The sequence below is a fragment of the Podarcis bocagei genome (genome assembly GCF_964188305.1).
Source record: "Podarcis bocagei genome assembly, chromosome: 2".
Lineage (NCBI taxonomy): Eukaryota > Metazoa > Chordata > Lepidosauria > Squamata > Lacertidae > Podarcis > Podarcis bocagei.
In genome coordinates this window covers 24,521,814-24,545,770 of record NC_138126.1, presented here as the reverse complement: position 1 = coordinate 24,545,770, position 23,957 = coordinate 24,521,814, and the positions used below count along the sequence as shown (strand labels likewise).

At 47.3% G+C, this 23,957-nt stretch overlaps 1 protein-coding gene across 1 annotated transcript in view; it reads right to left on the bottom strand.

Annotated features, from left to right (window-relative positions):
- Nucleotides 1-23,957, bottom strand: part of PLXNB1 (plexin B1) — a 144,284-nt gene that overhangs the window by 68,347 nt on the left and 51,980 nt on the right. Inside the window, exons 4-5 of the mRNA XM_081183746.1 lie at nt 12,298-13,426; nt 1,267-1,449 (exon numbers count right to left, since the gene is read on the bottom strand). Of these exons, the coding sequence (XP_081039872.1) occupies nt 1,267-1,449; nt 12,298-13,425 (1,311 nt within the window). The 5' untranslated portion in view covers nt 13,426. The remainder of the gene's footprint in view (nt 1-1,266; nt 1,450-12,297; nt 13,427-23,957) is intronic.

Genomic DNA, 23,957 nt, shown 5'->3' with positions numbered 1-23,957 from the left:
TGGGGACAGCTGCCACCTGCGCTGACTCTGGAAGAAGGCCACTAGGTGGCACCGAGGCCCAACAATTGACAGGGAAAAGTTGTGAGCACCGAACATTGCCTTTTTTGAAGGACAGCTCCCAAATGCCCATTGGGTTGATAGGTCAGGCTAAGTGGGAAAAGGGGAAGATACTGGTAGAGTGTTGATTTAAGACATGGGTAGGCAAACTAAGGCCCGGGGGCCAGATCTGGCCCAATCGCCTTCTAAATCCGGCCCAAGGACAGTCAGGGAATCAGTGTGTTTTTACATGAGTATAAAGTGTCCTTTTATTTAAAATGCATCTCTGGTTATTTGTGGGGCATAGGAATTTGGTCATTCCCATCCCCCCCCCCCAAAAAATATAGCCCGGTCCCCCACAAGGTCTGAGGGACAGTGGACCGGCCCCCTGCTGAAAAAGTTTGCTGACCCCTGGTTTAAGAGAAGGGCAAGCCAGGACACGCATCAGCCCCAGACAGCCAGAGGTCAGGAGTGACGGTGATGGTTTGCTTTATTTCTCAGTTGCTTTTCTTACAACTCAAAGCAGCTTAAATTAAAAACTTTGGGAAAGAACAATAAACACCTAAAGGCTAAAGAAAAAGGCAGGGCTAGGTGTCCCACCCCACAAAAAAGAGGACACCAAAGCCTTCAAATTAAGGACTGAAATCTGTTAATATGGGGATTACCTTCCCGCCACAGTGGTACCTATTTATCTACTTGCACTGGTGTGCTTTCGAACTGCTAGATTGGCAGAAGCTGGGACCAAGCAATGGGAGCTCACCCCGTTGCGGGGATTCAAAAAGTTGACCTTCCGGATTGGCAAGCCCAAGAGGCTCAGTGGTTTAGACCACAGCAACACTTGCATCCCTATATAAAACCTGAGTCTGCATCCCTCCTGCTAGGACCCATCCAATCAACTATATAAAAGAACCAAATAATATTCCCACATATTGTTGCGCTTTCCACAATTTGCAGAGGTTGCAAAATTCAGCTCCCCTGCCCCGATCCAATCTGCAGAGCATCTGAGCATGCACAGCCCTGCCTGTACCGGCACGCACACATTACGTAATAAACACTTTTCCTGATCTGCGGATCAATCTTTGTTGAGACAAGATATGCGATGTAAACCTTGCCTTGCTCATTTCAAGCACACCACACAACTGCGCTTAATAATAACGGGACACCCAGCATTAGTGACGGCCCCATGAGGCGCCACCCCTCCTTCCCAGGCCAGGCCCACCTCGCTCCTACCTTGTGCAGGCAGCCTTTGCTGTCTCCCAGGAAGATGACAGTGTGCCCATCTTCAATGCTGACGGCTACGGCGGTCAGGCGGGCGTCCGGCTTTTCCAAGATGGGCTCTGCTTCAAGCGGCACACGGCTGGCCATTGGACTGGGGGTGTGGTCTGAGCCACAAGGGTAGGCATCCAAAGTATCCTTTTTTGGGAAGAGGGGGAGAAAGAAGAAGATGAGAATAAAGCTATTCCAAGCCAGCCAACATTTGGGAGGTTGGTTGCAATGATCTGATATAAACCACAAATATGTAAAGTGTTGGAACAGCAGAACCTGGGAACACAGAGGGTCTGCTGGGATCTACTGGTAGATCGACTGAAGATTTGCACTAGAATATGCACAACTTTCAAGGGACGCAGGTGGCGCTGTGGGTTAAACCACAGAGCCTAGGACTTGCCGATCAGAAGGTCGGTGGTTCAAATCCCCGTGACGGGGTGAACTCCCGTTGCTCGGTCCCTGCTCCTGCCCACCTAGCAGTTCGAAAGCGTATCAAAGTGCAAGTAGATAAACAGGTACCACTCCGGCGGGAGGGTAAACGGCGTTTCCGTGTGCTGCTCTGGTTCGCCAGAAGTGGCTTAGTCATGCTGGCCACATGACCCGGAAGCTATACGCCGGCTCCCTCGGCCAATAAAGCGAGATAAGTGCCGCAACCCCAGAGTCGGTCACGACTGGACCTAATGGTCAGGGGTCCCTTTACCTTTACCTATACACAACTTGCAGACTTAACATATAGAATAAGAGAATAAGAAGAACCTACTTTAGATAAGATTGGAAAACTTTGATTGAATATGTATGGGAAATAATTGTGTACTGCTGAAAACTCTGGCAGCATTAAGATAAATTAAACACTGTGAACAAGTTTTGAAGGATGCAATAATGGAATACCGAATGGCATAGTTTTTGTAAAATATGCAGAGATTTATGATATGTAAAATGAACCATGGAAAGAGAAGAAGGGAAGTCAGTGATATCTTAAGGATGTGAAATGAGCATTTTAAATTGTAAAACAGAAAATTGAAGAGAGAGAGAGAGAGAGAGAGAGAGAGAGAGAGAGAGAGAGAGAGAGAGATTTGCAAACGGTAGAATCCTAATGGTTTAACAAAAGCAATAACAAAAAGCCTAGTACAATTCCTGGTGCGCAGTAACTCAGGTGTAGATTTGTCCTTTCAGATTCAGCCCAGGTGAGTACAGTCATACCTTGGGTTACAGACGCTTCAGGTTGCGTTTTTTTGGGTTATGGACCAACAAAACCCGGATGTACCGGAACAGGTTACTTCCGGGTTTCGGCAGTCGCGCATGCGCAGAAGTCCTAAATCGTGCTTTGTGCATGCGCAGAAGTGCCGAATCGCAACCCGCGCATGCGCAGAGGTGCAGCTGCGAGTTGCAAACACTGCGGGTTGTGAACGTGCCTCCTGCACAGATCATGTTCACAACCCGAGCATCCACTGTATAGGGTTGATAAGGTTAAGTGGCTCCAACCCAGGAGGGTCACTGCTTTGTCCCTAGCTCTGGTTGTTTGACCGTGGAGCTCCAGTAAAAAAAAGGAAAACCGATCCCATGAGCCCAGAATCTGCCATTATTGAATATGGTGCTAGGAAAACAGGACTTTATGAAACTCAGAAAGGTGGCGAAACAATTTGCATGGTGGAATGTAAGAACACAGGAAGAGGGCAGCCGGATCTGGAGGCAGAGCATAGCCCTTGTGGCAATAGCCACTGATAGCCTGCTATCCTTCACAAATTTGCCTAATCCTCTTTTAAAGCCATCCATCCAAGTTGATGGCCAACACTGTCTCCAGTGGGAGAGAGTTCCATAGTTTAACCAAGCGCTGCATAAATAAATACTTTATTTTGTCCCTCCTGAATCTTCTAACATTCAGCTTCACCGGGTGTCCACGAGCACATTTCCTCCTTGCATGCACACACATGCTCTCTCCACCCCAATATTGATGGTGTCAGAATTCAAACCCAGACCAGTTCCTAAATCTAGACCTGGCTTTCCCAACCTGGTACCCTCCAGATGTTTGCGACTACATTTCCCATCATTTCTCATCAGCCCAGTGCTGCTGTCTAAGACGTCTGGCTGCACTAGGTTTGGGAAGGCTGTTCCAGGGCTTAAGGGCGAGCCTGCAGGAAGGAACCAGCCAGTTTGCCATCTTCAAGCTCTGGCCAAGGGAAAGAATGACAAGAGAAAAAGCCTGGCCAGCAAAGGAACCTCTTCTGGGAGCCAGTGTGGTGTAGTGGTTAGAGCGGTGGACTCGTAATCTGGTGAACCGGGTTCGCTTCCCCACTCCTCCACATGCAGCTGCTGGGTGATCTTAGGCCAGTTACACTTCTCCGAAGTCTCTCAGCCCCACTCACCTCACAGACTGTTTGTTGTGGGGGAGGAAGGGAAAGGAGAATGTTAGCCGCTTTGAGACTCCTTAGGGTAGTGATAAAGTGGGATATCAAATCCAAACTCCTCCTCCTCCTCTTCTTCTTCTTCGACATCAATAGACAGAAGCAGATACAGTGGTACCTCTGGATGCGAACGGGATCCGTTCCGGAGCCCCATTCGCATCCTGCAGCGAAAGCAACCCGTCACAATTCGCCACTTCCGCGCATGCGTGTGACGTCATTTTGACCGTCTGCGCAAGCGGCGAAACCTGGAAGTAATGCGCTCTGTTACTTCTGGGTCGCCGCAGAGCGCAACCTGAAAACGCTCAACCTGAAGCTACTTCAACGCAAGGTATGACTGTATTGCAAAGAAAAAGAGAAAGTGATCTTTCCAGTTCAGGTTTTTGTTCCTCGGTCTCCGGGCAACAAGGGGACTCAGTTTGTTGCTGCTGCATTGGGTTTCCTCCTGCAACCTGGCAGAAGCTAATTCTTCTGACGAGAAGCCAGCTTGTACCACAAGGAACCCAACAACATGATGTCAGAAGTACAGTTTGTGCCCAACATCATGTCCTGCTCTGACAGATATTCTACCTCTGGGCTTCAAGCACTAAGGTTAATAGGAAGCTTCCTAAGACCAGATGGGGCTCTTTGGCAACTAGCTGAGCATTGTAAATTACGACTGGCGGCAGCTCTCTGGGGATCTCAGGCAGAGATCTATCACATCACTTGCTAAGAAAACCTTTAAAAAAAAAGGGGGGGGGGAGATGCCAGGAATTGAACCTGCAACCTTCTGCTTGCAAAACTATGAGTCACTGAGCTGCAGTCCCTCCCCCCCCAACAACTTTACACTCTACTAATATACCCTTTAATGCTAACAATACTATTTGGGAAACTGTTTTGCAGCTCCTTCCAACCCTTGCTCTGCTCTTCTCCAATTCGGCCACCTTTAGAACAGGACATGCCTGCCATATTGCCAATCATTTGCACATAGAGACCAGTTTTCAAGCTGTGGACCTCCAGATTAAGAACGGGCACATCTGTCAATTTGGACTCTCTCAATCAACTTCTCTTTCCAATCCTAAATTCACTCCTCCACATTTTGAAGCAATTTGCCGCCGCCCCCCAAAAAACAACAGTTTTCTAAAAAGAATCCTCACGAAACTTCATCAGCATTTGGGTGCAAATTTCTCCTAAAGAACACAATTTTATACGCAGCTTAACACATTTTTGCAAGCCAATTTTTTCCTTAATACGATAATTTAAAAACCGCAAACCAATGTAGTATCTTCATTTTTGTGCACACCTCATTAAGGTATGCATTTTTATGCAAACACCGGTGGGAGAACTGCATTGCAACGTTCAGGCAGGTGTGACTTTTGATGTGTGTGTTTCACTTCACTTAGTGCTTGGGGAAATTGCCATGCAAATTATTCCTTTTAAGCTCTCCCTCCTGGAGGTGCTGGCAAACACAGATAATTGGGGGGGAGGGAGGGGCAAATAACAGCTGCAGAGACAACATTTCGGTAGAAAGCAGCAGCAGGGAGGACAGGGTTAAAATTCTCTCCACGCCCCAAACAGTATCCAGGGCCCGGCCGACCCATCCATGAGGCAGACTGAGGAAGCTGCCTTAGGCAGTGGAATCCAAGGGGTTCTGCCCCAGGTGCTCCCACCACTGCTGGAGAAGTAAGGACAAGCAGTGGCAGCCGTTTCCAGGTTCCAGAAAGATTTTTAAAGCTATGCATGCTTTCTCTTTTTTTATAAAAAGGATGCTTAAAAGTATCGTACAGGCAACATTAAGGATTCCCCGTCGCCCAAATTACCGGTACACATGCACATCTGTTTGCAGAACCTCAAACCACAACCCTCCACAGTGAGCCAAGCCAAACGATTTCCAGTGGAAGGGACAGAGCTGAACTTTCTGTCTAGCGTCTGGATTTTCTGGCCCTCCCCGCACGTTGAAAATAGACTCAAAAGCGAGCTTGCGGAATTCGCTGGGGAGCCGGTTTCCAGAGCTAACCTGTGCGGGAGGAGAGGCTCGCTTGCAAAGCGAGCACAGAATTAGCATTATATGCCTCGGAAGAATGCAAGCAGAACGGGCCACTGTGAGAAACCAGCCAAGCTCAAACTGCCTCCGGTCCGGAGAGGTATGTGTATGGGGAAACCAACAAGCATTTCATTTTGGGAACTGGCACAACAAAACATGCTCAGCCCGATACGAGCTTTTTAATGGCAAGCCCCTTCCCAGGGCTGAATGGCCAAGGTTGACGTTCACACGCCACAGGATAAACACGCCATTAAACAAGGTCTGTGTTCCACACATGGCACCTTTGCGTTCTAAACTATGCAGCTGAAGCCACAGAACGCAGAGCCAGAAAACTATGGAGATTCATGGTTTGCCCTCCAGTCCCAGAGGCCTTCTTCCCCTCCTTGCTCGGCTATTTATTTTGATATTAAATTCCATTTATAATGGCATTCACCCCCCACCCCTCCTCCCAGTCTGGCATGTTGCACATTTAAGCTGTTTGCAAAAAAAAATATGAGGAGTTTGTGCTTCTGCTAAGGAAGGTCCAAGGGTCACACAGAAGGAAAAGCTAAGAAAAAGGGGTGTTCGGATTATCTGCTGGTTTGTCTCTTTTTTTTCCAGTTTGAGAGGAGGGAACTGGGAAATGACAGTTCACGTAGGCAACTTGGAGGTCTGAATATGCTTTAAATGGGACCAACTGTGTTGCTACTACAAACCTGCTTTGAATTTGTCTGTGGGGCCAGGAAAATGAGTAAAATTAAAAAGCTGAAGAAGATCCCAGCCAACAGGTTGCATAGGACAAATTGGGACTTTGGCCTGAGCTAAACGGACGGGGTAGACTTTCAGGAACATTTCCATGTTCTTCGAAAGGCGCCTGTTTTATGTGGTTCTTGTGAAGACGCTGAAAGTCATGGAAACATTAGTACAGTGGTACCTCAGGTTACATACCCTTTGGGTTACATACACTTCAGGTTACATACGCTTCAGGTTACAGACTCTGCTAACCCAGAAATAGTACCTCGGGTTAAGAACTTTGCTTCAGGATGAGAACAGAAATCGTGCTCCAGCGGTGCGGCAGCAGCAGGAGGCCCCATTAGCTAAAGTGGTGCTTCAGGTTAAAAACAGTTTCAGGTTAAGAACGGACCTCCGGAACGAATTAAGTACTTAACCCGAGGTACCACTGTACTTCTTGGCACGGTGTATATTTAAATTATGGAATTCACTCCCACAAGGAGCAGGGATGGCCACCAACTTGGACGGCATTAAAGGAGGATTAGACAAAAATCCTTGGAGGATCAGGCTGTATCAGTGGCTACTAAGCCTCGTGGATCTGTTCTACCTCCAATGTCAGAGGCCATAATGGTTCTGAATACCAGTTTCTGGAATCCTCAGGAGCGGAAAGCGCTGCTGTTCCTTGGCCGTTTTTACAGGCTGCCCACAGACATGTGGTTGGCTGCTCTGAGGATGGTTTGGAAGCTGCCGTTGGTTCTGAATAAGGCTACTAGACTTGTCACAAGCATACAGTGGTACCTCAGGTTAAGTACTTAATTCGTTCCGGAGGTCCGCACTTAACCTGAAACTGTTCTTAACCTGAGGTACCACTTTAGCTAATGGGGCCTCCTGCTGCTGCCGTGCCGCCACAGCACGATTCCTGTTCTCATCCTGAAGCAAAGTTCTTAACCTGAAGCACTGTTTCTGGGTTAGCGGAGTCTGTAACCTGAAGGGTATGTAACCTGAGGTACCACTGTATTGCACTTCTGCATTCTCTCTCTTCTGGGGTCCAATTCATAGGAAGCTGCTGTATACCAAACCTCCTAAATAGTAAGGAGCTTCCTAAGCTCCTGAAAAAGCTTATTAACACCTCCCCCCAACCCTGAGAAAACAAGCCATGCTGAAAAGCTCCTCACTTTTACAGGGCTGCCATTCAGGACAAGCTTCCCGTTTTACAGTGGTGCCTCGCAAGACGAAAAGAATCCGTTCTGTGATTCTCTTCGTCTAGCGGTTTTTTTGTCTTGCGAAGCAAGCCCATTGACGGATTAGCGCTATTAGCGGCTTTTAGTGGCTTATCTGCTGATCAGATCAGCTGATAAGCGGCTTAGCGGCTTAGAAAAAGGGGGGAAAGGAAAAAAAAACCCGCAGGAACTCGCAAGGCATTGTCGTCAAGCCCATAGGAAATTCTTTTTCGAAGCACCTCCAAAACGGAAAACTCTTTCGTCTAGCGAGTTTTCCGTCTTGCGAGGCATTCGTCTTGCGGGGCACCACTGTATTTCCCCCAGTAGATGATCTACAAGTCTCCCATAAAAATACATTCTGTGCCCCCTTTGCAATGGAAACCACAAAGTACAGACAGACAGAGGCCTTCTCTCTCCAGTTGCCCTCCAGACAGAGCTGGGCCAAGATTTTGAAGTTTTTGTTACCGGTCTTCCTATGCAAATTAAAACTTCTCTAGGTTTTTTTTTTTGGGGGGGGGGGGTCTTACAGCAATGCCCAAGGTCAACAGGCATGCTATCTCTCTCTCTCTAAGTATTTTTTTATTTCCTTCCCTTTACAAGGGTGCCTATCCATGCCTCTGGGCAGCGGAAAGAGATTACAAGGCTCTTGAAAACAAGGGATCTAAGGCATGCCAGCTTTCCGAATTGGCCCCTGGAGCCCGGCTTTTAACGCCTCTTTGATCTGAAGCAATTAGCAGGTGACTGGGCTTATCTGGGTGCCCTTATCTCTGTCCCTTTCACCAGGTGTTGGCTGGTAACTCTGCATTCCAAAGCTGCTGTCTGAGTCACAAGAGCAGGTCCACAGCAACAAAGAGAGGCTTGTGTCCCCTTAAAGAGTAACAGCCACAAATAGATTGGTTAAGTTTTTAATGGGCCAGAGGAGTCATGAGTGTGGGTGTTGCGCTGAAACAGACACAGCACCAGACTCATGTGTCCCCGTCCCCACCCCACCCACAGGCCCCAGCAATTGACAGCCCCAGGGGACAACTATTATAAGACAAACTTCTAAGCAGTCCTATCGCCTTCCAAAGCAACTACAGTGGTACCTCGGGTTACATACGCTTCAGGTTACATACGCTTCAGGTTACAGACTCCACTAACCCAGAAATAGTACCTTGGGTTAAGAACTTTGTTTCAGGATGAGAACAGAAATCGTGCTCCAGCGGCACGGCAGCAGCAGGAGGCCCCATTAGTTAAAGTGGTGCTTCAGGTTAAGAACAATTTCAGGTTAAGAACAGACCTCCAGAACGAATTAAGTACTTAACCCAAGGTACCACTGTACTCTATTCCAAACTTAAAAATGGAAAGCGTAATGCTGGTGGTCAACAAAAGAGGTTTAAAGACTATCTCAAGGCAAATCTTTTTTAAAATGTAGTGTAAACACCAACAATTGGGAAACACTTGCCGGCGAGCACTCCAGTTGGAAAACAGCCTTCCCCAAAGGTGTCATGGGCTTTGAAGACACTCGAACTCAGGACGCAAGGGAGAAGGCACGCTTGGCAAATCCACACCGTGATCAACTGCTGCCTGGAAACCAATGTCCCCACTGTGGAAGGACGTGTGGATCCAGAATTGGCCTCTACAGTCACTTACAGACTCACTGTTAAAACTGTGTTTATGGAAGACAATCTTACTCGACTACAAGTGATCACCAAAGAAGAGAAGATGGTGTGCCCTTTTCTCAAACGGAAGGTGCTCCCTCACTCTCCAAGGAACTGGGCTTTTCAGTTCATTTTCACACCTTTCGCTGAATATGAGTGTAAGCTCCCTCAACACATGCAGTGTTAGAAATTTCCCATTTTTTGTGACTGGCGCAGTTCCAATTGCGACTGCATGGAGATCTCTGGGTGCAAGGTTGGCAACTGATGTCTCCATCGTTCTGCCCAGACACTGAGGTCCAGTGCCGAGGGCCATCTGGCAGTTCCCTCACTGCAAGAAGCCAAGTTACAGGGAACCAGGCAGAGGGTCTTCTCGGTAGTGGCGCCCGCCCTGTGGAACGCCCTTCCAGCAGATCTCAAAGAGAAAAACAACTACCAGACTTTTAGAAGACATCTGCAGGCAGCCCTGTTTAGGGAAGCTTTTAATGTTTAATAGACTATTGTTTTTTAATATTCTGTTGGAAGCCGCCCAGAGTGGCTGGGGAAACCCAGCCAGTTGGGCGGGGTATAAATAATAAAAGTCATAATAATCTGGTGGGTTCTCCAGCTTTCTTAAGCAGGTAAGCAGAATTTATTGCATGTATATCCGAACTTAGGAGTGCATGGCTCATCTTCCTCCTCCAGTTAATCGCTACAATGACCCAGTAAGGTAAGGTTAAGAGGCTGTGACTGGCCCAAGTTCACCCAGTGGGGGCTGACTGAGTGGAGATTTGAACCCGGATCTCCCAGGTCCTAGTCCTACACTCTGACCACTACACCACACTGGCTTCCTACAGTACTTCTATTATGGGACTGCTATATAAATTAAGCAGGGAAATATATATGGGGAAAGCAATATGCCACTTAGAGAAGGGTCTGAAATATTTTCCTCGACGCTTGAATTTTTGTTCTGGATTATTTTATTTGATGTTTTAATGTGCTGTAAACGGCTTTTGAGAGTTTTTTCTTTAAAATATAAAGCTGTGTAGAAATGAAAGTATCCACCAACAACAACTGGGGGGAAATGGCACTTAGACATTCCATTGTGGCGACCGTAATATAGGTTTAAGGTGACTAGGTTTAAGGCTGACTGCAATAATTGCACGCAAGAAGAGCTTTTCAGCTATGGGCGATTAAATCTGCCTCCCTGACCACTCCCTCTCTGACTTCTCCATCTTTTTTCTAAGAGGAAAACAGTACAAACATATATTCGAAAGACTTGCCCCAGAGTTATTATTTCTGAATTATAAATCATCGTTTATAGAACTCTAAACAACCAGGTGTAATTTGAAATTCAATGCCGGAATACAAAAGACAACAGCTCCTGCAGAGATTTTGATTCCTACAGTGCTCATTATATAACGTACTTAATTGTTATACGCATTTCAAGTATTACTACTTTTATACTTCATCATATTTCTCCGAGATGCAAAGAGGTGTTGAAGTGAGGCTAATATCTACCCGAGTCAACTGAAAAAGTTGATCGGCAACTTTTCCTCCGTATGTGGCCGATGATTTAACAGTTTTTTACTTTCTTGGAAAGTGGTCGATGGCAGAGGTGGGCAGACTTCAGGCTCGCGAGATCGACTTTGGGATTTGTTTTTTTGCTTTTACTAGAACCCCAAGATCCATCAAACAGAGGCTGGTGCAAAAAAAAAGGACACATGCAGAAGAATCAAAGGCTGTGGAGCCCAGGAATTTGTACTGAGTACCATGACTGAACACAGCTCATAGGATTGTTGTAGCCAATGGTAGAGGAGGCCCACTGAAGTTAACAGGCATTACTCACTTAGGTTTCATTAACTTCAATGGGTCTACTCTTGAGTAGAACTCCCTTGGCTACAACCCATAGGGTGAGCCCCATCAGCAGAAGCCCTGCACAAGAACTTCCACCTGCACAATGGAGTTTCCTGCCAGTGCTTGAGAACCCCCAGAACAGCACGCAGGGGGAAGGAGATGGGGGATCATTCCATCAGAACTGCCCATCCCAACAAAACCATCAGCCTAGCACCATGTTGAATGCCTCCTGTACTCTTTCCACAAAGAAGTCCATTCCTAGTTACATGCCCATCCACCACCACCCACAGAGGGAATTTCACTGGGGGAAGCAAAGTTGGTTTTTAAACAATTGGTGTTCAGAAACTTGTGCAGTCGTTAAGAGTCGTCAACAGGCTCATCTCAGCTATCTGTCAATCTCCCATTCCCACCACCCTTCTGAGTAATACCCCTCCCCACCTTCTCACTATATAGAAGTATCTGGCAACTTCTGTTTCAGTGTATCTGAAGAAGTGTGCATGCACACGAAAGCTCATACCAAGAACTAACTTAGTTGGTCTTTAAGGTGCTACTGGAAGGAATTTTTTTATTGTGCTGAAATAGTTCAAATTGTGCAGAAATCAACCAGGAAAGGGACCCATCCATCTTCTACCTACCTCTGACCTGTGGAACTCGCAAAGGTGAGTTCCTTCTGCCTATAGGTAAAAAAAGAAAGAAAGTAAAGGACCCCTGGACGATTAAGTCCAGTCAAAGGCGACTATGGGGTTGCGGCGCTCATCTTGCTTTCCGGCGTTTGTCCACAGACAGCTTTCTGCATCATGTGGCCAGCAGGACTAAACCACTTCTGGCGCAACAGAACACCATGATGGAAGCCAGAGCACACAGAAACGCCGTTTACCTTCCTGCCATAGTGGTACCTATTTATCTACTTGCACTGGTGTACTTTTGAACTGCTAGGTTGGCAGAAGCTGGGACAGAGCAATGGGAGTTCACCCTGTCGCGGAGTTTTGAACCGCCAACCTTCCGGATCGGCAAGCCCAAGAGACTCAGTGGTTTAGACCACAACGCCACCCGCGTCCCTTTACCTCCTGCCTATAAACCATTCTGGTACAATGAACGCCATCTTGCCCTCTTCAAGCTGTGGGTTCCCACATGCACGTCGCAGGACACACACACACACACACACTTACCGCCGACAGCTGGACACAGTTGGAGCTGACGTCGTACTCTATATAAGCCACCTCGACACCTTCCTCCGATTTCCCGTCCTTGGTGTAGCAAAGGTCCCTGGTCCGCGTGGCGAGGCGGTCCACCTCGTCCATCGTATAAATGCAGAGCGCAGATTCGTCGCTCAGCTTCCCGGAAGAAGCCTGCCAGGCGGAAAAGGCAACAAAAAGGACGTCTCCCCGGCCTGCGCCACCGACGCCGCCTTCTCCGCCCGGCTGGGAGACGTAGGCGGCCTGGAGGTGGCTGTACGTCTTCCCTTTACTCCGGCAGAGCAAGGGCAGCTCCACGTAGGAGTAATAGTGCGCGTCGTCCAGGCAGATGCGGGAAATGTAGGTGCGGTACTCGCGCGAGTGCGACTTGAGGTCCCGCCGGTAGAACAGGAAGTAGACGCTAGAGCCGTGCGTGAACGACTTGACAAAGTGGTGGTTGTATTCCGAGAGGCGGCCCACAGCCAGCTTGGCCGTTTCCTCGTAGGAGAAGATGGAGTGCGGGTCTTGCCCAGGGTGGGTCCCGAGATTGCGAGTGGTAATGGGGGGGATGCTGCCCCCGACCCCCCGGCTGGTGTAGCCCCGGCCCACGAAGAGCAGCGGTATGTTGTCTTTGGCGTATCCGATCAGCCCCACGGTGGAGATGTTGGGGTCGTTGGCTGCCACGTACTGGGTGTCCCCTGGCGTCTGGGGCTGGAAGAGGACGCGGTCGATGAAACCGAGTCTCCTCTTCTCACAGATGCCCTGCCACACGCTGCCGCAAACGATGAGCTCCTCCTTGGGCGAGTTGACCAGCAAGAGCTTGTTGTAGTTGTCTGTCTCCTGCGCTTGGGGGCATTCCTGCCTGGTGACGGGCGGGAGGCAATCCTTGCTGTCCAAAGATGGCCCGGTAGAGACGGCTTCCTCCAGCGCCAGGCCCGACGTCAGCTGGAAGAGGAAGTTTGTAGCCCCCAGGTAGAGAGTCCCCGAGTTGGGATCCATGATCAGATGGAGGAATTTGGTGGCGTTGTGCGAAAAGGTGGCATACTGGAGTCCCGACGGAATTACTGCACCCAGGAAACACAGAGCAGGAAGAAGGAGTGCCCCCAGAGGCATCATACTCATTCTACAAGAGAGACAAGGTTGAGGGGGAGACACAGAGAAAGTGTGGTTAATTCATCTCAAAAAGACTAGCCGTTATCAACTCTTTCCCTTACTCTTTCATTATAAAGAAAGTCCACATAGCATAAAGAGGTTATAGCACTGGAAAGGTCTCACATATATCTAAATTATATTCTGTATTCTTGTAAGCAAACAAAGGAGATCAGGAAATTTCGGTATATGACTATCTGCCATCTCCTAATAAAGGTAGGCGGATTCGGGAAATGGGTGATCGTGTAATCTGTCTTGAGATCCTTAGAGGAAAGGCAGGATATGGATGTAATAAATAAAAGCTCTCATGTGGCCTTATTCAGTCAGTTTCGCCATTAAGACTACACTCCATGTCCCCCAAACCCATTTTCTTCAGTGCTGGAGGATTATGACCATACGGTTCCAACACAATTGCTGTTTTTTGCTGCAGTTATTTAAATTCCAAAAAAATATCATCATGTTCGTAATCGAACCACGTCCGCAGATATCTGAGCAACATAATCAACAGATTAAGTGGGAGAGAATAATTGTCAAACCAAATCAGTCCTATTTCCCCCCACAAAAGCCAAGATCAGCTTAGTTCTTCCAGTGATTCCCAACTCTTCATCTATGCATGTCCAGTATTAAACCAGCACTGAGTCTTAGAAACAAGAGCTGAAACAAATTTGTATGTTATTAACCTCGTTAGCATATCTTCTGCTGAAATTAGAGTTGGTGGGCAAATGTCACTTTCCCCGCAAAAGCTTTGCGCAAAAGAAAATCCTCAGCCTACATCAAGGGAATCCAAATTCTTCATTTAAAAAAGCTGAATAATGCAAGTTGCATGTATTTGCATAATTCTCCATTTGCTTCGGCTGACAATGTAGAAGGGAAAGGAGCTCCTCATATCTGAAACATTGGAATGATCTGATAATTCCCTCTCCAGATTAAAAAACTGTATTACATGTTGCCTACACCTTTTCATAAGGACATAAAAAAGCCTTGCTGTACCAAATTAAAAGTTCATCTAATTCAGAATCCTGCATCTCATAGCAGCCAACTGGCAGGTGGGTTGCAGTCATGTGCTGGGAGGGGCAAGATAGCAGGGAGGATGAGCTCAAAGATGCTGAAAAATGGATTTATTCTTTTTTAAAATATTTTTTCCTTCTTCTTTTTCCTATTTCTTAGTTATCTGTTTTTTTGTATTTTGTATCATTTTCTTTTTTCTTTTTTAGGTTGCTTTATTGTTAACTTTCTCGTTAGCTTGTGTTTGTTAGTTTTTATTTGTTTTTTCTCTATGTGTAATTTTTTGCATAATCTCAATAAATATTCTAAAAAAAAAAAAAGATAGCAGGGAGGATGGTGTGGTGCAAATACTCCCCTGCTGGTGCATTTGCACTGCACTGACCTCCTTGCCCTGCCCTGCCTGCTACTGGAAAACAGCAGCAACCCACCTACCAGGAACTTAGCTCACTGGCTTCATCCAGCAAACTCCTTCTGTTCATAGGAAGCCCCCCTGTGAACACAGAGCCCGCAAGGTATGACTGAAGCCATCCAGGACTTTCTCTGATTGTTGGGATAGCTCAGATGGTAGAGCATGAGACTTTTAATCTCAGGGTTGTGGGTTCAAGCCCCACCTTGGGCAAAAGACTCCTGCATTGCAGGGGGTTGGATTAGAAGGTGTCCAAACTTTTTTCAAAGGGGGCCAGATTTGATGAAATGAAGGGCCGTGAGGGCTGACCAAAGCTGTTGAGCTTTTTACGATTTTACCCAAGAGTTGTTGAGATATTTTCGGGTTGAAGTTGTCGAAGGTTTTTTAGGATTTTACCCCAGAAAATAAACTGCCACAGGGGCTTAAACCAACCGGCGGGCCAGATTAGGCCCCTGAAATGGACTTTGGACATGCCTGGGTTAGATCATAGGTAGGCAAACTAAGGCCCGGGGGGTGCATCCAGCCCAATCACCTTCTAAATCTGGCCCACGGACGATCCAGGAATCAGTGTGTTTTTACATGAGTAGAATGTGTCCTTTTATTTAAAATGCATCTCTGGGTTATTTGTGGGGCATAGGAATTCATTCATTATTTTTTTCAAAATATAGTCCGCACCCCCCCCCCAAAGGTCTGAGGGACAGTGGACTGGCCCCCTGCTGAAAAAGTTTGCTGACCCCTGGATTAGATGACTGGCCCTGGGAACTTTCCTGAGCCCACACCCCTCACTGGTGCTGATTTGTGCCTCAGGTGTTCTGGTCTGGCTGGAAGAATGCATCCTTGAATTCTAATGAATGGCCCTTGTTTGCCTGAATATAGTACAGGGTAGAGTGGGTGGAGGAGCAGGTGTGTAGAAAATAGCCTACTCTACAAAAGCTAAAATTTACATTTGTTCCTCTGCCTAGTTTTGCCCCTGGCCACCTCTGTGCAGTGGCTGTCAGAAGGTTGTCCAGAAGAAAATGTGACCTGCGGACTGAAAAAGATCCCCCCCCCCCCAGCTTAGCCCAGTACAGTGGTACCTCAGTTTTCGAGTGTCTCAGAAGCTGAAAGTTTCAGTTTTTGAATGCCAAAAACCTGGAAGTAATTGCTTTCATTTTCAAACATGCCTTGGAATTTGAACAGCTTTCGCTGTGTGTCTTTCAATCTTTCCAACTGAACTTGCAGCCAGCCCTTCGCATCTTGGTTTTCGAACGTTTCAGAAGTCGAACAGTCTTCTGGAACAGATTATGTTCGAGAACCAAGGTACCACTGTATTACCTCCTCTGATTGGTTGTGGTTCTCCAAAATTTCATCCAGCTCTGCTACCCAATATCTATTACAATGAAGATACTGGGGACTGAAGCAGGCAAGTGGTGTGGTCTACTATGTAATATGAAGCCGCCCCTATCCCCCGCACTGTGGAAATACATTCACAATGTTTATGATGGACATAGTTATCCTCGTTCAGTACTGAGATTGAAGGAAGCTGGTTCTATGGTGCTTCTAGCAGGGCTTCCTTGCCCAGCACTGATCAGCTGAACAACTGGGTTGCACAATGTACACAGTGTGAACTCACCAATAGTTGTGGGCCTAGAGTCATAGAATTGTAGAAAGTTGAAAGGGACTATAAGGGTCATTTAGTTGCTCAACCCCCTTCTCTAGAGCAGTTTCACACAAAAAAGGGTGCTGTTTTTTTTTTTTAAGGTGTTGAATTAAAGCAGGCATAGGCAAACACGGCCCTCCAGATGTTTTGGGACTACAACTCCCATCATCCCTGACCACTGGTCCTGTTAGCTAGGGATGACGGGAGTTGTAGTCCCAAAACATCTAGAGGGCCGAGTTTGCCTAAGTCTGAATTAAAGCATAAATGCACGAGTGTTCGTGTTGCAGCTGGTGCTTTTTCAGAAGCACAATTCCTCTGTAAAAACGTGAACTGCTCCAGGAAGGAAGGCTCACAGCCACCAGCCACTTAGTACTGTAGACAGCCAGCCATCAGCCAATCAGCACTGCAAACCGCCAACCCTCCAGTAAAAAAAATAAATAAATCTGCAGAACCATTGAAAAAAACGGGAGCGCACCAGATTCATCTCATCAGAAAAATAAATTTCATGGCAACAGCTGTTTACAGATGCATCTACTATGTACATACCCCAAGGGTGCTGAAAGGGTGTTTACAACCTGGAAGAGGATTCCATAGGGCTAGAGAAGAATTATCTCTTATAATTAGGGCCTTCTGTTATGTGTCAAAGGATCATCTCTACCCATCGTTCTACCCGGACACTGAGGTCCAGCACCGAGGGCCTTCTGGCGGTTCCCTCACTGCGAGAAGCCAAGTTACAGGGAACCAGGCAGAGGGCCTTCTCGGTAGTGGCGCCTTCCCTGTGGAACACCCTCCCACCAGATGTCAAAGAGAACAACAACTACCAGGCTTTTAGAAGACATCTGAAGGCAGCCCTGTTTCGGGAAGCTTTTAATGTTTGATGTATTATAGTATTTTAATATTCTTTTGGAAGCCGCCCAGAGTGGCTGGGGTATAAATAAATTATTATTATTATTATTATTATTATTATTATTATTATTATTATTATTATTATCATCATCTCTAAGCAAGGTGCAGCAACAGAGCCAAGAAGTGCAAATTCAATGGAGGAAGTAGTTGTAACAACGAGCACAAGATGATTCCCAGAAAGGAGGGATGTTTGTGGGTGCTAGTCGTCCGACTCTGCAAAATCAAAAAAATCAGAGCCCAGCAGACAACAGCGCTAGGCCGGTGGAGGGGTGCAAAACCAGCCGGGTCTTATTGACAAAACCACAGATCCTCCCAGTTCTTAATCCGTTGTTATGGAGACTGCCCATGAAGGCGTGAAAGGTCAAAGTTGCCTTGGTGGTGAGAGCCGAGCCCCAGGCGATACTTTCCCCAGTGAAATCCCAACGCTGGGAGTGCTCTTTGCACCACCACACTCCAATTCCCTGACAGGACAAGCGTTATCGAAGTGTGACTGGCCACGACTTTCAGGGCCTGCTGGAGGGAAGGAACAGGCTGTCCTATGGGCCAAAGTCTCCCTTTGTTGCTGCTGCAGCTGCTGCTGTTTTGCTTGACCTTGTGGAGGGGGAAAAAAATTAAAGCTTCCAATCCGGAAGCTTTCCATGCAGTTTCTTGACAGTGGTTGAAAACAGGGCGGGGGGAGTTATTGACAGGGATGTTACTACTCAAGTCTTCTGAGATCTCTGCCAATATCACTTTGAAATCAGTGTCGCTTTTGTTTTGATTTAATTCCCTGGCGAAGGGAAAAGAATCTTAAGCATCCTAAAAATCATTCCGGGGCAGCTGTTTTGCCCCTTCTCTATGTCCCCTGTATCGGATCAGACGAAGAAGCAAAATGTTCAAAATGCAATATGTCATGGACGCTTTAGCTGAGATTCCTGCATTGCAGAGGGTTGAATTAAATGACCCTTGGTATCCCTTCCTATTCTATATTGTGAAATAGCTGTAAGTGACCTGTTAGGCTGCCATTTCTGCCGTCTAAAAACTGCCACAGCAATGGCGAAAGCAACAAGAGCTGCTGGGGCTCTATTTGGTGGAAGAGTTGATCTGCAGTTTGAGCAGAAGCCCAAAGGGCTGTCCTTCAGACAAAGTTTTCTCAAAGTCTCCCTGCTGTCACAGAAGCAGTTCCACCGTCCTTTTGATCCTGGCCAGTTGGAAGACAGGATCCTGCACACCATATGACGTTAGTTCAATCTGATAATGCCATTCACAGATTCTTAAAAGAGTGTTTAGGAATTCTATGCAAAACGGGCCAAAACTCTGGAAGGTGGGTCTGGAGAGCAGATCGTCTTTCTCTGGGATGTAAAGCCTGTTGCATGTTATCCTCGTGGTACCTTTCTGCCCACATCTCTCAAAATTTGGGGTTGGAATGGCAGGGTCACCTAGATTTCCTTGTGGGTTGACGTTCCCCTCTCCAGGTTTTGCTCTACCTGGAACATAGGGGTCCATACAGATACAGGCGCCCGTGTGCGTAACCTTCGTGCCAGGGCAATTGAGCACAATGGCTCTTGTGATTATAACAGCCAGCATTTTGTTAAGCTCCAAAGTCCAGCTCTCCATGCTTATTTTAGGTAAGTAAGCAAGACGGCCGGGACACTCGCGCTCACTGATGCTACTTTGGCACGCTGCCCTCGAAGCTCACATACGCCGATTCACATCACACCAGCTCTGGCTGCTGTTTAGGTGGCACAGACAGAGGGGCTTTTGTTCCTGGGGGATAATGGGCACTCAGAATTCCCTCCCTCCTCCCCCCACAAAGCCGCTGGAGACACTTCGCTTCTCTTGCATTCCCAAGCAACTCTGCACTGGGCTGCGGAGATCATCCTTTCCCACTCTCCTCTCCCTTTTTCAGGCTTCTAAGGGATGGGAAAGAGAGAGATTGAGGTGCATTTAGTATAACTAGATAGATGGTCTTTTGTGGGGCTTGGGGCAAGGGTTACGGACCCCCTAACACACCTGCCCTCCAAGTCACTACAGGGCAGGGAATAAATGATGTCTACAGAAACAAACAAATAAACTATCAGAAGTATTTCTGCGGACTCAGAAGAGAGTGATTAAAATTGGGTGCATGTGAGAGGCATTAATAGGGTTAACTTAAGAATGTTAAGCCCTGCTGGATCAAGCCCATGTGGAGTCCGACAGCATCCTGCTTCCCACAGCAGCAGCCAATCAGATGCCCCTGGGTAGCCCTCCAGAAAGGCTATTGGCCACAACGGCTATGTTCTGCCTCCAAGGTCAGAGCTTCTGAATTCCAGGCAGAGTCTTCAGGCACCCAGGTCCTGGCTTGAGGGTTTCACACAGATGGGCCACTGGCCTGATTCTTATGTCCTTAGGGGAAGCCTGGAGCACAGCATGGTGGCAATAGTCCCCTCTTTCTGCTGTTCCTCACCAGCCAAATTCAGAGGTATACTGAATATGGCAGTTTCATGCAGCTTCCGTGACTAAAAAGCTGTTGGATAGACCCAGCCTCATTCAGAAGTGTGTCTGGAAGCCATAATGAATTCCTGCCCATCTGCTACAATGGTTATAGCTGTCAATGAAGGCTTAGAAGTATCACAACACAACCTGAAAGCCAAGGCTGCCAAAAAAAATATCTTACTGTAAACCTGAAGCCTGGTTCTGGTCATTTGAGGCCATTTTTTAATGTGACTGGGATCAGTTAACGCCCCACCCCCCTCTCATTTTGGTCTCTTAACACCCATACGTGTTCACGGATGTTGATCGCAGGTGGATGTGATCCAGGCGAGACTCAACAACATCTAGAGCAAAAGCAGACACCGCTGACTCAATTTCCTTCCTTTTTAGGAAAAGCTACCCTCTAAACCAGGTGTGGGGAGCCTGGTGTGATAATTGCAACAATCCAATCTGGGTGTTACCAGAGCATGGAGTACACTGCATGTATCATGTCTGAAGAGTAGCCTATGTGCATTGATCTTATCACTTATAGGCCTCCATTTGTGCAATCGTTCAGAGACAAGAGAACAATTATCCAGATTGCACCTACACATGTGTGCCCCTGTTGGAGCATAGCATACGGTGAGTGTCTGATGGGCGCATGGGCAGAAGCACTAGGAGGAGCCAGTGATAGACAGGCTAGTGCAATCCCAGCTCTGCTTCATACATGGGAACTTACATACCTGCAGACGACTAGAGTGGCCTTTGAATAGTGCAAGACAGCCGTTCAACACCTTGAGATGGGGTCAGGAATCCTTTTGGCACAGTGGGTCAGATTCTTATCTCCTGCTCACTGGTCAAGTTTGACCTAAGGTGTCTGACAGGTGGGTGGGACCCCACCTACCTGTCCAAAGAAACCTACCTGGAGGGGTCTGCTTTGCCAGTACCTTTCTTGCAGGGAACATGCTGGCGTCGGCAAAGAATTTAGGGTGACGCGGGAGATTTTCCCCGCACAGGACGCTGAGCCAAGGGGGGCAAAAAAAGGAGGAAATCGGTAATTGAGAAGATCCATTTGGGGTCGCTCAATTCTGGCGCAATATTGCGGAAGATTACCAAAATCTGCCCCGATGGCGTAGCATCACCCAGCTGGATTGAACCTGTTGAGCAGGTGGGGATAAATCCTGCTGCTTTGGAAGGCACAGCCAGTGCAGAACTGAACCCCACCTGTCAGCTGACATCACCTGCCAATCACACCAGCTGATTGACAGGGTGGGCATAGTTTGGGGGAATAGCCTTGTGGGCCACATGGGACTCCCTGGAGGGCCAAGAGTGGCCACCCACCCACCTTTCCCTGACTCCCCACCCTGCCTTCAAATGTCATATAGACTGGGATTATAATCCGAGGATTAACAATCCTGGGGTAACAAATCCTGTTCTGCCTCCAGACAGAGGCAGTAATGTTTCTGAACACCAGTTGCTGGAAACCGCAGGAGCTCTTGCACCCGGGTCCTGCTTTGGGGCCTCTACTGGGCACCTAGTTGGCCACAGTGAGAACAGAATTCTGGATGCGCTGGGCAACTGGCCTGATCCAGCTGCCTCTTCCAATGTTAAATTGACTGTACAAACGGAGGGGGACATTATACGTTACATGAAATGCTTAAAATGGAACCCTGCTGTTGTTTTAATGAAAAGCAGTCAATCCCCGTGCCAGGATTCCAGCTGCATAATTGCCCTTTTAAAACACACACATCTGGAACCTGGGTAGAGGAACAGATTGGGGGTGATTTTTACTTTTAAGATGGCTACCAGGCGCTCTTCCCAGCGCCTCCCCAGCAACACACAGAGCACTCCTTCGCTCAAAATAGCAACCTCTGGAGAGACTACTTTTCATTTGAAAGAAATACCTGCCTGGGTTTTGTTATGTACATTTTTGCATAAAGTGCAGAAACTAAAATTAAAATCTGTGTGTGTGTGTGTGTGTACATATATATTACACATCGGTACCTCGGGTTACATACACTTCAGGTTACAGACTCCGCTAACTCAGAAATAGTACCTCAGGTTAAGAACTTTGCTTCAGGCTGAGAACAGAAATTGTGCTCCGGCGGCATGGCAGCAGCGGGAGGCCCCATTAGCCAAAGTGGTGCTTCAGGTTAAGAACAGTTTCAGGTTCAGAACGGACCTTCCAGAACGAATTAAGTACATAACCTGAGGTACCACTGTGTACACACACACACACACACACACACACACACACACACCAGCTCTGGACAAATGTTTAACATCTGTACCTGAGGTTTCGAAGGCAATTTACAATCTAAACATTCAGTTTAGATTCATCTTCAAAAGTCTTGGTAACAAATGTTAAAGGCAGTAAAGCCAAGCACAGCTTCCCCAACCCATCTTTTTTTTTACACTCCGTTTTTCTAAAACCCTTGACTCCACCAGCACCCATAAACGTGGACCACAATATTACAATAGGGTTAATTATTAGCAATTATTTCAAAGTAGCATTAAACAAGCCCAGGCACATGGGGAGCGGGAGCAGCGTGCCATACCTTTAAAAAAAAGCAATTGCCTTTTATAATTTCGCAGCAGTTAGGGATGCCCGTGAAGGCTGAACAGAACCACTTTGCAAATGTTTACACAACCAACAGAAGACAAAAGGGAAATAAAAGCTACCACCAGCATTTGGCAGAATGGAAGAAGATCCTTAAAGGTTTTGCTTTGGCAGAGGGCAAAACAGAACAAAATCGAAGGAGTGGTGCAAAGGGTTGCCAAGAAGGAAATACATGATGAGAAGACAAACAGACAAAGACCAGGAAGGAAAAGGGAGAAAAGAGGATTGGGAAGGGGTGGGTGGGTCATACAGCCCCAAAGGTCAGAAACGCCAGCGCTCATTCCCACAGGAAGCTGGATTTTTTCCCATGAGCTCTGCAGAATCTATCACAGCAAAAGACACTGGACAAAAAGACAATAGCTGCGCTTAAAGTGAATGAGACCATCTGATGGGTCTAAAAAACAGCGGATCATGTGGAAATACTTTTTCTAGACCAGACCACTTGATACTTCAGGTGAGGGCGATATGATTTCAGTGCTCTCTGTGTACAGAAATCTAGATCTTAGGAGGAGGTTCCTGGCTTTCACCACAATAGACAAGTTTTGTGTGTGGCTCAAGTACCGTATTTTTCGCTCTATAACACGCTCCCAACCATAACACGCACATAGTTTTTAGAGGAGGAAAACAAGAAAAAAATATTCTAAATGAAACAGTGGATGTATGATTTTTGTGGTTCATGCTGTGGCCACAGAAATGTGATCTGATGGTGAATTTGGGGTGACCCAGTGCAAAAATCCTGAGGATCCATGTGGATCCGTGCTTTGTAACCACATTTTAAGTGGGGAGGGAAGGAAAAGCACTCAAGGGACAAGGAGCAGCGTGGGGTGTGTGGAGAAGGAGCTTTTCGGGGAGCTGAGCGGGGAGGAGGGAGGAAAAGAGCACTGTTGCTTTAAAGGTATACTTAAGGTATTTGCCCTGTGCCTGTGTTTTTTTCCATTTAACAGTTTGCAGCCTTTTCCTTCCGCTCCTTGTTTTGAGGCAGAATAGATTTGAGCAAATGAGGAGGACTTGGATTGCAGGGGATTTGCCATTAGCTGTGTAAAAGCGCTCCTCCTTGCAGCCTGAGTGATAAGCAGCCACCAGCAGCAATAGAATGGAGCACAAAAAAGAGATAGGGGCACTAGGACCCAGACAATGCTCAAATCTATCCTGCCTGAAGACAAGCTGCTCCGTCCCAGCGGATCAGCTGAGACGCGGGAGGGGGGGGATTTGCGAAGTTTTCCCCTCTCCCTCATCCCCAGCCTTTTTTTTTACTTCCTGATTTTCACTGCGTGGCTCAGAGCTAGAGGTTGGTTTTATTTTGCTGCTGGTTGCTTAAATTTTATCTTTCCTGCTGTCCCTCTGCAGCCTCATTGCTCTGTTTAGAGAGCGTGCAGACCTTTGCTAGCGTCTGTCCCTCCTCCGTGTCCGCTTTGCTGCCATGGCTCTCCTTCCCTCCCTCCTCCTTGGCTCCAGGTCGCTTTAAAGCAAGCAAAGCAAGAGCCTCATAGAGCGTGTAA